Source organism: Nicotiana tomentosiformis, chromosome 1 (genome assembly GCF_000390325.3).
Source record: "Nicotiana tomentosiformis chromosome 1, ASM39032v3, whole genome shotgun sequence".
NCBI lineage: Eukaryota > Viridiplantae > Streptophyta > Magnoliopsida > Solanales > Solanaceae > Nicotiana > Nicotiana tomentosiformis.
Genome location: NC_090812.1, coordinates 91,194,296 through 91,210,080, shown reverse-complemented (window position 1 = coordinate 91,210,080; position 15,785 = coordinate 91,194,296). Strand labels below are relative to the sequence as shown.

The 15,785-nt window shown below is 34.9% G+C and overlaps 1 protein-coding gene across 1 annotated transcript; it reads right to left on the bottom strand.

Moving 5' to 3' along the window:
* Positions 1 to 10,013: 10,013 nt before the first annotated feature.
* LOC138907171 (uncharacterized) lies at positions 10,014 to 10,746 on the bottom strand. Its single transcript, XM_070197501.1, has 2 exons — positions 10,444 to 10,746; positions 10,014 to 10,073 (listed from the first exon to the last, which is right to left on the bottom strand). The coding sequence occupies exons 1-2, from the start codon at positions 10,744 to 10,746 to the stop codon at positions 10,014 to 10,016; spliced, it is 363 nt and encodes a 120-aa protein (XP_070053602.1).
* Positions 10,747 to 15,785: the final 5,039 nt, after the last annotated feature.

Genomic DNA, 15,785 nt, shown 5'->3' with positions numbered 1-15,785 from the left:
AGGCCCTATGAATGTATGCACAAAATTAGTGAATGAACGATCTTTCGGAGAACACCTCTCGATTATTCTCATGGACAGGGTAAATCAATAATTTCTTAAGCTATTTCGATTACTTAGAAGAGACGTAAAATCAACCCCATCAAGATAACACAAAGCCAATAGCAGTAAACTTCTCTTTCGATTAAAGTAAGACTACAATAAGCCTTGCAATTCAGTTAAGAACTCCTTCATTAAAGTCGGGCAATTAAAATATAGTAAAACCCAAAACAAGGATTAATTCACACCATCCGTCAACAACCCTAAGGAGACTTACTCCATAACGAAGAAAGTATACAAAACGAGAGTACTAGAAGAACAATAAGACATTATAATTCCCAAATTTTACCCAAACTTTCGTATTGAGTGAATTTGATCAAGTATATCGATTTTTCGTTGCTTCCGTCTTCTCCTCCCTCGCAAATTACTTCTCCCAATCAAGATACCCTCTTTTTAGACGAGCTGGGCTTCATATAGGTCAAGGAAAGTCGATCCCAAAATTATGAATTTAGCCATGCAGAATTGTTTCTCGGAGGGACGTGCGCGGCCGCGCACCTGGGCCATTTTCTGCTCTCGTTTTATTTCTTCTTTTTAAATGTGCGAACCTCCATTGATCCTCAAATGAGCTCCCAATGTACTCCATAATCTTTTACTTGGCCCCAACACTCCATATTAGCTCAAAATGATTCCGAACACCATTGTAGCCCGAAATTTCTCCTGCAAAAACATAAATCAATTAGTTAGAGCAATTTACTACCATTTAGCACTCAAACATCAGTAAAATGTAGCAAATTAGAATGCAAATAGTGGACAAAACACATAGTTATAGTCTACCATCATCGAGTATCGAGGGTAGTGCTAATGACTAGTTTTTGTAATAGAATATTCAGGGGAATATTCGATTGAATATTCTTGGTGTCTGTACTTTTAGGGTTGACTAGGGAATGTCCCATATAAAGAGAAAAAGAGATAGGGGGAGAGAGATATGTAATATTCTCTGATAAGAACATTCTGGGAAAAGCAAACTTTCTCTCTAGATAAAAGACAATCACTATCTTTCTAACAAGATTCGATTGTCTACTATTCCACATCTTTTCCATTAGATCCGAGAAGGGTCCCAACATGCTAGTATTTGTCTATTATTCATCATTGTCAGAAAGAAGAATCATCAACCTCATTCAATATTGGGTGAATCATTCTCCTTATTTACTTTAAAGCCATTTATCGTTATTTATTGCTTGATATTCCCCCATCATTAATGATCTTGAAACATTGAATGTACATCACATTTAATCTTCTCTCAACACTGCTTTTGCGTTATTTTGTTAATCGATTATAGATCTGAAGTTATTATCATTAACTAGGTTTAGCCCTTCGTCATACAAAATTAATTAGTTTAATCAAAAGTCTACATTTTTTAGTCAAACAGAAATGTCAATTGTTCAAAGTTCAAATTTCAAATTTCAAACTTCAAATAATACCATAAATTAAATTTCAAAAAAAATAAGAGCCAAATAGTTGATTGCAATTTAGGTGAAGAATGAGAGAATGACAATTGAGAATTTGATTTTGAGAAATGAGAGACCAATGAAGAAATGAAGAAGAGGGGGGTGGATTTATAGTTTTTTCAAAGGGCTAAATTAGTTATTACTAAAAGTGTTATTTTATAAAATAAATGCCCAAAAAGGGATATTCTTGCAAAATATCCATTAGGCAACGGTCCATTTATTTATTTATTTTAAAATTTGAAATAGTCGTTGGACCGGTCCGGTCCGGTCAGGTTCACCGGTTCAACAATGTTTTTTCATTATGGGTTTTGACCGGTCCGGGTAACTGGTATTATGAATCTATCCGGATCAACCCCTTACCTCCCCCCCCTCAAACCCAGCCTTGCCCGGCCCCTACCTACCCGTCTAATTTAATACCGGTCTGAGCCGGTCCGGAACCGGGTCAACCCGGCCCGTTAAACACCCATAATTACCACACTGATAGGCTTGATGTACCACCATATCAATATAGAACGACTTACTTTCAACGTTGATCTATCAAAGTAAAGGCTAGGTTAGCGATGACACACTTTGACTTACCACAAGGACCACCAATGTCTAGAACTATTTTCAAAGATCTTGCGAATGATGTTATGCCCTCTTTTCACTCAGAGGCGGATCCATGATGTAAATTCTATAAGTTCAACCTTTAATGTTCTTAGTAATGATTTCATTATATCTTTAAAGTTATGGGTTCATATCTATAATTTGGTGCGATTTTAGTGAAATTTTGCACATAAATTTATGTTATGCGTCGAAAGTTATGGGTTCAATTGAACCCGTTGGTATATGGCTACATCCGCCCCTGTTTTCACTCACTCTCGCAATAACGTATTTTTTTTACATTTAAATTGTAACTTTGATTTCATTAATATTTCGTTTTTACTTGTTAGTTGTTACGATATATTACTGTTATGCTTACAAGAGCGCGAGAACAATAACAAACCAAGTATTAGGTTTGGGAAGGATAGTGTGTACACAACCTTAGCTCTACCTTGTGAAGATGGAGAGGCTGTTTCCAATAGACCCTCGGCTAAGAGAAGCATAAGCATCACATTAGAGAAGAGAAAAACATGAATCACAACAAATAAAAGCCATGTAAAAGTAGCATAAATCACAACAAATAATCAGGAGACCGAAATAAAATAAATGACAGGTAATCATAGAAATCGAATGCCAACAGAAAACTAAAGTACGTGCTAATACTACCGGTACAACAGGGAGAACACTAAACTAACTACCCTAATCTTCGACCTCCATACATTCTTATCAAGGGTTTTGTCCTCGGTCAGCTGAAGTTGCGCCATGTCTTGTCGAATCACCTCACTCCAATTCTTCTTCGGCCTACCTCTACCTCTCCTTAGACCTTCCAATGTCAACCTCTCATACCTCTTGACCAGAGCATTTGTGCTTCGCCTCGTCACATGTCCAAAATATCTAAGTCTCGCTTCCCACATTTTGTCCTCAATTGGGGCCACACCCACCATGTCTCGAATAACTTCATCCTTAATCGTATCTAACCTAGTGTGCTCGCACTTGATTATATATGAAGTTTATTGTTTTAGCTCCATTTGTTTTTATCTATTATTCATTAATTCTGTTATCCTGGCATTTGTTTTTAAATTTTTCCCCACGCGATCAATGTCTTTTCTTGTAATTGTCGTATTTTACATCATAATATTAGTGATCAATGTTACCGCTATTTCATAATTTGTGAAATTGCGCACAAATTTAACTAAAATTTGCTTAGTTGAATATTATAATGATTTAATTGCAATTAAATGAGAGGTAATTAACGAGATTTTTGACATTAGAATCTTTTTTAGATTTCTTATGTGTAAAATATATATCTCTTATATGTAAAAGTAAATATTTTGTGTGTAAAAAAAAAAGAGATAGAATTATAAAAGGCAAATACATAGTTTACCCATCCACCTTGCACCCAAATCCCTGTTACACACATGTTGACCACGGGTTTAACGTTACACGCCAAACCTTTCAAAAGTGTGTCAATGACACACCACTTTTAACCAACCTAGTTAATACTCAATGATGTGTATACACGCGCTTATTTAAATTAAAAACAAATGATTCTTTAATTAAAAATGAACAACCCAAGCTTAAAATAAACCCCAATTTACAAGTTTTAAAAAAATAAAATAAAGTAGCTATGTGTCTTCCTCAACACCCCCACCTCTGGGTTTATCCTCTTCCCCAATCCTTACCTCCACGCTGGCTCCTCCTCTAGTATCACTTGCACGCTGGCTTCCTCCAACCCACCCTCTATCCCTATTATCTTCCCAATAATTTTCAGATCCACCGGTGGCCATAAAATTTATTTCCATCGCTGGAGCAGGGACGAGAACAGTGAAAGCTTGACCAAAGATTGATCAGAAAAATACTGAAAAAGACACAATTAGACCTAAAATTGCACTGAAAAAAAAAACAATCATTCAAACAAGCTTTGATGATGGATTTCGACTCTAACTTCTTTTAATCCCAGAGATGGGAACTCCTCTGACGCTCGAGAAAATCAGGCCGACAATTACTAAAAAACTACTGTTTTACCTAGAATCGGTGATTTTGTTAGGTTGATTTTGAATCAATTTTCACCAACCCGATTCAGGATGATTTGGATTTGCGAGTCAAGAAATCGAGATAATGGATTTCTTAACTATTGTTGAGTTTTCCTCGATTTCTTCTCACCTTTTTTTTTGGTTTCTTTTCAGGTGATTTCTTAACCATTGTTGTTGCTTGTTTCTTTATGTTCCTGACAATGAAGATGATGATAAAAAAAAAAAAACTAGATATGTGGCGCTAAAATGAGGCTTCAGATATATTTTTTTATTATTCGCTCGCCTGCTTTCAGTGTAAAACACACGCCTGTCATGGGTCAAAAGTGGTGTGTCATTGACACACTTTTGAAAGGTTTGGTGTGTAACGTTAAACCCGTAATCAACAGGTGTGTAACATGAATTTGGGTGCAAGGTGGATGGATAAACTATGTTTTTTTAACTAAAAACAAGTTTTTAAAGACCTATAAAATCATTTAACCCATATTCATAACTATTAACAAAAATATGATATGATATTAATTCGTCTAAATTAAATGAGGATGACTTCTGAAAAATAATCGCATAGATGTTAATGCACATTCGACCGATCTAAAGTAGGACCTACGTAGAAGAACATTCAAATGACAAACTCCAAGGTAATCAAATACTACTAGAGATGGACCATCGAATTTGAAGGAGTTTCATAAATTCACATGGCTGACTCCACAATTCTAATGCATGCCGAGTATTATCCAAAATTTTATGGACATTTAAGATTATTACTCTCTTCTTACGCGTGTTGTGTGTATTCGGGCATGAATACAAATTTTAAAAGACCACATAACTATTATATTAAAAATTATATTTGAGTTATACATAAATAAAAGTTAAAGTATAAGTTCTTGAACATAATAATTATTGATTCTACTTAAGTAACTCAATAAAGAAATAAATTATGTTGCAGAGAGATTCTCCATCATCTGAATAGATATATTCAAAAGTGTTGACCCACATAAAAACTTTAATAATTTTTAGATATATCGCCGGGTTGTATAAAAATTTATTTTTTGGGAGGTTTGATTTCTAGAATAGCAAATTCTTTTTATTTTCGATAAATAATTTTTACTTGTCCATATTTTTGCGCGAAAGGAAATAGTAGAAGGAGAATTAATATACACAAAACTATAGACATAAATTGAGAGAGGATCATTGAAAAGAGAAAAAATGTATCAATAGTATATAGTTTGAAATTATGCGTGTCGGTTTAATCTCAAATTTGATTAGGACAAATCTTATTTGGAATAGAAATTTTAATAGCTTTGAAGTCCTAAATAATAGGACTTAAGTCGTATATAGTTCAAATAAGAAAAGATTTAATAATTAAAATTTAGTTAATTTTAAAGTTTTAAATATTAGAGATATAATGAAATAACTATTTTGTCTAGAGTAAAAATAAAATTTAAAAGATAAAAAAATAATGAATAATATTTAACTAAAAGACTTTGTGCTCTTAATATATTTATCTATCGATATTATATTAAAAGCACGAAGGCCCTTACGAAATGTCGTTCGTCTTTTTTAACCTTTAAAAATATATTTTACATTGGATCAAATTATAAAATTAAAAAACTTTCCAAATATTTAGGAGTACTAAATCAAAGATATTTTTTTAAATACTAACTATTGTTGGAAAAAAATAGTAATTATTAATTTGTGATAAAAAAAATAATTACCATAATTAATTTATAGAAGTACCGAAATTAGCGTAATTTATATTCCCGTTAAATAATAGGAAAATGACTTTTATTTTTTGGTAAAAAAGAAACTAATATTATTACTAAGAAAATGTATTACATAATTTAACTTTACAAAATATAAATTAGTTACAAAACTCATCTTGTAGCTGATATGATACTTTATAATCCTTCGCTAATTCTGTCATTGAATATGATTAGCGATAAATTTTTATTATTTAGCCACATAATTGGTCCATTATTAATTTTTTTCTTGTTTGTAGTTGACATGTCTATAATAAGTACCTAGACGATCATTTTGATACGAAATTAAAATATAAAAAAGGTGATACATGATAGAACATTGATCTTTAAATATTATCTTGGTTGTTTTCATGCTTAACTAGACCATTCGCTACTTTTTAACTAAACTAGTCTTGGATTACACGGGTTGCGCGTGTATCTAACTCAATAAATATAATTTTTTTAAAATTATGTAAATATTATATTAAAAATTTACATTTGTGTTATAGCATAAAAGCTAAAAAGTGTCAGATAAGTGAAGAATAGTTAAATTAATAGTAATTTAATTAATTTGATTCTTAATATTATTATATTATAACCAATATTTCTCTTATTTTTTGATTTCTTTGTTGCCGATTCTCTTCTTAAGGGCATAATTTATGTACATATTATGTCAATCTGAAAAATAATTTTATTTATATGATAAATTGGTAAACAAATTAAATTGAATTATTTTGCTAATCGTTAATTCAGAGACGTAATTATTTTTTCTCACATAAGGAAATACTTTATTTTCTTGTTGATTCGAATTGTTAATCCTAGCTCATACCAAATTTCAAATATTTAGTAATTATTATTTTATCCAACAATATTCTATTTTTAAATGTTAATAAAAAGATCAATATTTTATTTTTGAATTTCAATGTTTGCGGAACTTAATTTCAGAAGATAAAAAAAATGAACGATATTTTCGCTAAAGACATCTTGCTTTTAATAAAGTAAAGAGAAGTTGGGCGTTCTTTCGATGTAACCATTACTTAAAGATGTAACTATAAATTAAGTTGCTGATATATTTTCATCTTTACATTAAGGACATGGATTCCTCGATCAAAATTCTTTATGAATTGTCGTGAAAAATATTTGTATGAGCTGAAGATGAAATTATCATCTTTGCCGAAGACTTGTCAAGAACTTAATACACAACATATCAAAATAACACCAGTCGTTATTAACTTCCATTTGTTATTTAATAATTTGTGATAGTATTACAAAAAGGAATCAACCTTTGGAATAAGTTTTAATCTTATCATAGTTTATACTTGAAAGTCTTTCAACTACTGTAAATCTAGCTGATCCTTGATAAATTAAAATAATATTGTAGAATATTTTTATTAAATTTATTAATCGTTGTGGAATTTAACTTGGGTTACAAACTTAAAGAATATTGTCAAGTTGATTTCAAAGTAGTAGAATCTAACATGGAATTACTCAACGAAGGAATAGTTTGTGCTTTTATACAAAGTGTTGGATATATAAAGAAATAATTCAAGGATTTGTATGTATAAAAACGTTCCTAAAATTACTAAGTAAAATAAGGTAAACAATACATTCCTAAGATACCTAACTTAAATAAAAAAGAAATATATTAATTGATCCTGCATCCTAAATATTAGAAAAATTATTAAATATTATTTTAGTTGATTCGAAGTCCTAAGTATGAGGAAAATAAATAATTAATTATTTTATCTAGTGTGAAATCTATTTATAAAGGGTAAAAAAGGCGAACGACATTTTTCTAAGGGCCTTTAACAACAACATACCCAGTATTATCCCACACTGTGTGGTTTGGGGAGGGTAGTGTATACGTAGACCTTACCCCTACCTTGTGAGGATAGAGAGGCTATTTCCAATAGACCCTCAGCTCAGGAAAGCACAAGCAATACATTAATGAAAATATAAACAAGAATTGACAGTACCAAAAAGCCATATAAAAGCAGAATAAAAACAACAAGATAGTAAGGTGATCAACAATGAAGAAAATAACGGTTAGTCATAAAAACCTACTATCAACAGAAAGCGAGACTGCGTCCCAATAACTTAACACACTTGCATTTCACACAAGGGCACCTAATCGTTCCTTCAATACAAAAATCATCAAGTGTCCTTGCCTTAGCAATAAATCCAGCAACTCCTTCTTTAAATTCATCCCTTAACCCCACACGATTAGGATGATTCTTATTATACACCTATCTACGATGTGCAAATATCATCTACACAAACAAAAAAATTTAGAAGTTGACATATTTATTTTATTTATATTACTTACTAAGTTATATTCTCCCAAAGGTTATCTAAATAGTTTAATTATATATTTTACTATAATACTTTGGTGGTTTCAATATTAATATATACATTAAACAATTGTAAGACAAAAAAGTTCTAAAACATAAAAATTAATCTAATTTATTTTAAATTAGCATATAATAGCGCTCTAATACTTAATTGATTGCATTTTCTTCATTTCGTTCCAATAATAAATAATATAATTAACACATAGATAGGGCATGGAGAATTTCCAAACGAAAAGCCGAAACAGAGAAGTATTAGCTTGTTTCTTAAATAACATAACTTGAACGTATAAAAATTCTAACTCTTTGAAATATTGTTCAACTCTAACTATCATAACCTAAACTATAAGAAGTATTAGCACTTAAGTTATTTCTTTAGTTATTTTTTATATAAATAAGAATTCCGTATTTATAGAACAAACCCAAATTATTCTAAATTTTTTTCATGATTTACTATTGGATACATACAAGAATACTAGCCATTTTCACAAGAACATCTAACTAAAAAGGAAAAAAATAGCTAATTAATCTAAATAAGTAAATTTTTAACAAGTCACTATAAATTATTACTAATTTATCTATACTATATTGCAATTTATATAGCTAATTTATACAAACTATTTTGCTAAATTAATGCAAAAAAAACCCTGGAAAGCGACCAACGGATCTGCTGCCGAACCACCACCGGAGGTGAGACGAGCTGCCGGATTTCTGCACCAAAAACGAGTTAAACAACTTGGGAATAAAAAATTTAGGTGGGTGGGGGGTGGACGGGGAAATGGAGCGGGTGAGGGAAGGGGAGAGTGAGAGAGAGGAAAATCATACCTTATATGGTTAGTTAGAGGAGAAAATCAAGAAATAGAGCGGGTGGGGCACAAGAGGAGAAGGGAGGACAGAGAAAAATAGAAGAAAGAAGAAAACGCGGGTTAGGGCTGTATTAAAAATAGATTTGCGACCAAATCGGTAGCAAATTTAAAATTTCAAATTGCGACTGATTCGGTCGCAAATCCCGTTGACCATTCAAACCTCATTTTTATTGTAGATTCCGACCAAATCGGTCGAAACATTTAATTTAACTCTTTTTAATTTTAATTTTTGCGATTGATTCAGTCGCAAACTATAAAAAATATTTTCGCGGTATTTTCTGCGTAATTGAGCGACTGAATCAGACGCAATTTTGAGCCAAAAATTTTAAAAAAAATTAACATGTATTTTTAATAAAGTTTCCAACTGAATTAGTCGACAATTACGACTGAATTAAATCGGTCAGAATTATTCAGTAGTAAATTTGCTGTTTTTTAGTAATGCTAATCCTCGGCCTCCATACCTTCCTATCAAGGGTCATGTCCTCGGTCAGTTGAAGCTGCGCCATGTCTTGCCTAATCACCTCTCCCCACCTGTTCTTTGGCCTACCTCTACCTCTTCGTAGGCCCTTCAATGTCAACTTCTCACACCTCATCACCGGGGCGTCTGTGCTCCTCTTCCTCACATGACCAAACCACCTAAGTCGCACTTCCCGCATATTGTTCTCAATAGGGGCCACACCCACCTTATCGTGAATAATCTTATTTCTGATCTTATCTAATCTGGTGTGCCCGCACATCCATCTCAACATCCTCATATTTGCTGCCTTCATCTTCTGGACATGAGCGATCTTGGCTGGCCAACACTTAGCCCCATACAACATCGTTGGTCTGACCACCACTCTATAGAACTTACCCTTAAATTTCGGTGCACTTTCTTGTCACATAAAACACCGAAAGTGAGTCTCTATTTCATTCGTTCCGTCCCAATACGATGTGTGACATCTTCATAAATCTCCCCATCCCCCTGAATAATAGACCCAAGGTACTTAAAACTTCCTCTCCTAGGGATGACCTGCGAGTCCAGCCTCACCTCCTCGTCCCCTCCTTGAGTCTCGCCTCTGAACTTACACTCCAAGTATTCTGTCTTGGTCTTGCTCAACTTGAAACCTTTAGATTCTAGGGTCTGCCTCCATACCTCTAATTGTGCGTCCACATCGTCTTGCGTCTCGTCAATCAATATAATATAATCTACAAATATCATGCACCACGGCACCTCCCCTTGGATGTGTCGCGTCAATACGTCCATCGCCAGAGCAAACAAAAAAGGCTGAGTGTCGACCCCTGATGCCACTCCATCATAACCGGAAAATAGTCCGAGAAAAGTCCCCACCTACCATCCTCACTTGGATCTTTATTCCAGCATACATGTCCTTAATCAACCTAACATAGGCAACAAGCACACCTCTAGCCTCCAAACATCTCCACAAAACCTCCTTCAGAACATTATCGTATGTCTTTTCTAAGTCAATGAACACCATATGCAAATCTTTCTTTCTCTCCCTATACTGCTCAATCAATCTCCTAACAAGATGGATGGCTTCTGTAGTCGAACGCCCTGGCATAAACCCAAGCTGGTTCTCGAAAATAGACACACTCCTCCTCACCCTTAGCTCTACCTCTCTCCCCCAAACTTTCATAGTATGGCTAAGTAGCTTGATACCCCGATAGTTATTACAATTTTGGATATCACCCTTGTTCTTGTATACAGGAACCATCGTGCTCCACCTCCACTCTTCGGCATCCTATTCGTTCTAAAAATGACATTAAATAACCTAGTGAGCCTCTCCAAGCCTGCCTTGCCCGCACTCTTCCAAAACTCTACCGGGATTTCATCTGGCCTGGTTGCTTTGTCCTTGCTCATCTTACGTATATACCCCTCAACTTTATCAACTCTAATCTGCCTACAATACTCAAAGTCACAACGACTCTCGGAGAGTTCCGAATAACCCAGTACAATGCTCATGTCCCCCTCCTTGTTCAAGAGACTATGAAAGTAGGTCTTCCATCTCCGACGGATAAGCCCCTCATTGTAACGACCCGACTTGTCATTTTAAGAATTTATGCCCCGTTCAGTGACTTAAGGTCTCGAACAGCCTCGTAATATGTATTATGACCCGCGTGTGTGGTGGAGTTTGATTTTACGGATGATTTCGGAGAGATTTGGGACACTTAGTCCCTCAGATAGAAGCTTAAGCCTTAGGATTTTTATTGTAGTCGGAACTGTATGAAGACGACTCCGGAATAGAGTTTTGTCGGTTCTGTTAGCTCCATTGGGTGATTTTGGACTTAGGAGCGTGTCCGGACTGTGAATCTGAGGTCTGTAGCCAATTTAGTCCTGCAATGGCGAAAGTCGAATTTTTGGGAAGTTTGACCGGGGGGTTGACTTTTTGATATCAGGGTCAGAATGTAATTCCGAGAGTTGGAACAACTCCGTTATGTTATTTGGTACTTGCCTGCAAAATTTGACGTCATTCCAGCTTGGTTTGATAGGTTTCGACACGAGTTTTAGAAGTTGGAAGTTTTGGAAGTTCATAAGTTCGATTCGTGGTGCGATTTGTATTTTCGGCGTTATTTGATGTGATTTGAAACCTCAAGCGAGTCCATGTTAGGTTATGGAACTTGTTGGTATATTTAGACGGGGTCCCGGGGGCCTCGGGTGTGTTTCGGATGGGCTACGGGCCATTTCTTTCTATTTTTGAACTGTTGTTTTCTATCATCTAGTTTCCTTCTTCACTAACGCGAAGGGAGTCTCGTGTTCACGAAGAGGAATTTGAGGGACTGATGGTTTACCCTTCATGAACGCGAATCTGTAGACGCGAACACGAAGAAGGAGCAGGGCAAGCCTTCACGAACGCGGCCCACAAAACGCGAATGCGAAGAAGAAAAGAAGATTGGGGCCTGGGGTCGTTTGGCCTTCACGAATGTGAAGAGTGGAACGTGAACGCGAAGGAGTTGGTCCACTAGTCATCACGAATGCGACGAAGGGTTCGCGAACGCGAAGAGGAAATGATGGGGCAGAAATAATTGGCCTTTGCGAACGCGACGGGGAGGTCGCGAATGCGATAAAGGATTTGAGGCAGTTGGGTTTTGGCCTTCGCGAATGCAAAGCAATGGTCGCGAATGCGAAGAAGGCCTATCTGGGCAGAATTAAAAATCCCAAAAACGGGGGTTTGAGTTCATAACTCAAAATCTAATTTGGAGCTCGGTAGAAGGCGATTTTTGGAGAGATTCTTGCGAGGGTATTTGGGGTAAGTGATTCTTATCCAGTTTTGATTAATTTCCATGATTATGTCTTTAAATCCATCATTTAATTCGGATTTAATGGAGAAAAAATCAAGATTTTTGTAAAATCTTCCAAAAACGAAAATATAAGATTTGGAAGTCGAGTTGTTATTTGAATTCGATAAAATTGGTATGGTTGAACTCGTATCGGAATAGGTGTTCGTATTTCATGAAAAGGATGTCGGTTTCCAGAGGAGAGTCCCGTGTTGACTTTTGTTGACTTTTTGGAATAAATTTTTAAGTCGACGTATTATTATCCGGAATTATTTCCGATGAATTTTAATGAAGTTATACAATTATTTTGGATAGATTTGAACGGACCGAAGGTCAATTCAAGCAAAAAGGCATTTTTGGAATATCAGCAAAACTTCAAAGAGGTAAGTGTCTTGCTTAACCTCGAGTGGGGGAATTCCCCTTAAGCATTGAGTCCTATGTGCAACTTGGGTAATTGAAAACCATGTACGCGAGGTGACGAGTACGTACTTTATTTATATGTGCAAATTTTATTGAGTTAAAGTCTTGAACATATTGTGTAGTAAATTATATAATTGTTGGCATATATTTAATCATCTACTTGTCGTGCTTAAACCCTTGTTGTTGACTCTGTCGTTATATGATAATGTGATGTGACTGTTATTTGATTATTTATGAAATTTCGTGAATTTGCTGGTTTGATAATTATTGGAATTTAATTTATTTTGGATTTTACCCTCTGCAAATAATTAATTAAATGAGCTTAAGAAGAGGTGTTTATATAATTATTGAAAATTTGATCTTTTATGAAGACTTTGCTTTATGTTGAGTAATTTCTATCTCTATTGATTGCTTATGGGTGTTGTACACATTGTGTGGAGCATTTGGCTATTTGCTGTGAAATTAATTGACTTGGTTGTAGCTTTGAAATTTGGCTGTGGCCATTGGGCAAATTGTGATATGAATTGATTTTTGTTATGCTGTTGTGATAATTTTCCATGTAAAATATTGTATTGTGTGAGTTGTTATTTTGGGGAGATAAGGGTGGCATTTCACCGTTGATATTATGTGGTTATAAGGGTGGCATTTCACTGTTGTGTTTGTTGGCTATTGATATTGTCTGGGCGGAGCGATAAGGGTGGATATAGGAGCGATAAGGGTGGAAATAGGAGCGATAAGGGTGGCTATTGTCAGGGACGATATGTGATGATCTGGGGTTGTGGTGTTGACAATTTTCATGTGATGTTGTGATTTTCTTGTGTTTATTTTTATACCTTGTGCAATTTGTCTTGTTGTTAGTAAATTGATAATAATCTGATTTATGTTGAAATTGAGAGCATGTGGCTATTGCCAGGCAGTTTATAAAATGAAATGTGGGCACGAGGTGCCGTGAATTGTGATATGAAATGGGGATATTGGCACGTGAATTGTCTGTGCAGTTGTGATATAAAATATGGGCACGAGGTGCTGTGATGAAATGATAATGATATTTGGCACGTGAATTGTCCGTGCAGTTGTGATATGAAATGAGGGCATGAGGTGCCGGGCAAATATGATGATTTAATTATGGGCACGAGGTGCTGTGAAAATATAAAAATGGGCTGAGACCCGTATTTACGAAAAATATGAAAATGGGCTGAGACCCGTATTTTGATGATTTGAAAATGAGGTGTTACATGGTAACTTTTTAATTGAAATAATTATATTCAAAATATTTATTTGGAAGGATTTTTACTTAGAAAGTATTATATAAAAGAATTGTATTTTGAAATATATTTATTTGAGGAAATTGTATTTGAAAAGATTTATTGAAAGAATTATATTTGAAAAATAATTATTTGAGAAAATTATATTTGAAAGAGAGTTATCTGGAAGAACTATGTGAAAGACATTTATTTGAAGGGTTCGATTTAATTGGGTGTAATTGTGCTTATTAATTGTTGAGTGATATTAATGGTATTCTTGTTGTCTGTTGTGCATATCACTTGTTGTTTTATCCTGCCTTTATTATTATTTGTTTCTTTTAATTTTGTATATCATATTGCAGATGTTATTAGATTAGTGAGTGTCTCGATTGTATCTCGTCTTTACTACATTGAGGTTAGTCTTGATACTTACTAGGCACCATAATTGCTAGCTTTTCCTATTTATTAGCTAACTTATAATGCTCCTTATTCGCCCTCTTCTCCTCTTCGTCTACACTTTCCACTAGCTTCAGATACGCTGCTTTCTTAGTTTCTACTTTTCCTTGCACCTATCCATTCCACCACCAGTCTCCCTTGTGACCACCAGAGTAACCTTTGAGACCCCTAATATATCACGCCCCGAACTCGGGGAGCGCGATCGACGCTCAACCGAGTGAACCCGGTCAAGAAAGACTGTTAGATACTTTCTACCCAAACTCACTTATGAATAAAGAGAATACATATTTTCGTTAATTAGACAATAAGGAGATCATGTATACAATACCAATTCATTATCATTAGTTACTTCATTTTAAAGTCTCAAATTACACACATTTTCATGGTCTGAAGTGGAACAAGTAATTCAAACACAACATAACTTGTTTGAGTTCCCCAACACTAATATACAACCCACACTATATCTACGGAGCCTCTAATAGATACAAAAGAGTACTATGATAGTGCCGGCAACAAGGCCCTGGCTATACCTCAAACACAATACACAAGGAACAAAAGATACATGACCCCGAAATGAAGTGGGGCTCACCAAGTTAGCTGGGAAGAGGGTGTACCGCTATCACTGATCAATGTCTCATGCTGTGGAACCACCTACATCCATTGAAGATGCAGCGCCCCCGGCAAAAGGGACGCTAGTACATATGGAATAGTACTAGTATGAATGACAAAACACCCTCTCAATAGGACGATTGATAATACAAGCAAGAATAATCATAATATCAGTGGAAGCCTCAAACAACATCAAACCTCGAGTTAGGACCAAGACGGTGTTCAAATAAATTTCCATATCTTAAGTTGGGAGATCTTTAGTACCAATATACCGCCGTTCACAATACCATCGTACTCTTAGCATGGAGTCCGATCATGACCCGATCGGCTAGGCCGTCTCATCCGAGACATCAAACACAATCACAATTTCAATTATAATTTCCAGCACAATCATCGCCATGTGTGCGGCATGGCGCCCGATCACGACCCGATCGGCTAGGACGTCTCACCATAATGATGTGTGGATCGACATAATCCTTTTCTACCAATCATCTTATTTCACACTTCTTTCACATCTTTTTATTTCATTGGCGCTAGTGACCACAATTATAAAATTATTCTTGGTACGTCAGCCTATTTAGTATTTCATGCTCACCTTTTTCACTTTCAAACATCATTATCATCAACAATAAGGCATTTCAAATCAAGGTTTTTAGTACACATGCGAGCAA

Excerpts from the sequence above, each read along its gene's own strand:
- LOC138907171 (XM_070197501.1), bottom strand. The coding sequence starts at position 10,746 with ATGAAAGTTTGGGGGAGAGAGGTAGAGCTAAGGGTGAGGAGGAGTGTG. Across the intron at positions 10,074-10,443 it reads TAAAGATCCAAGTGAGGATG|GGGGATGGGGAGATTTATGA; the intron begins GTAGGTGGGGAC and ends TCTATTATTCAG.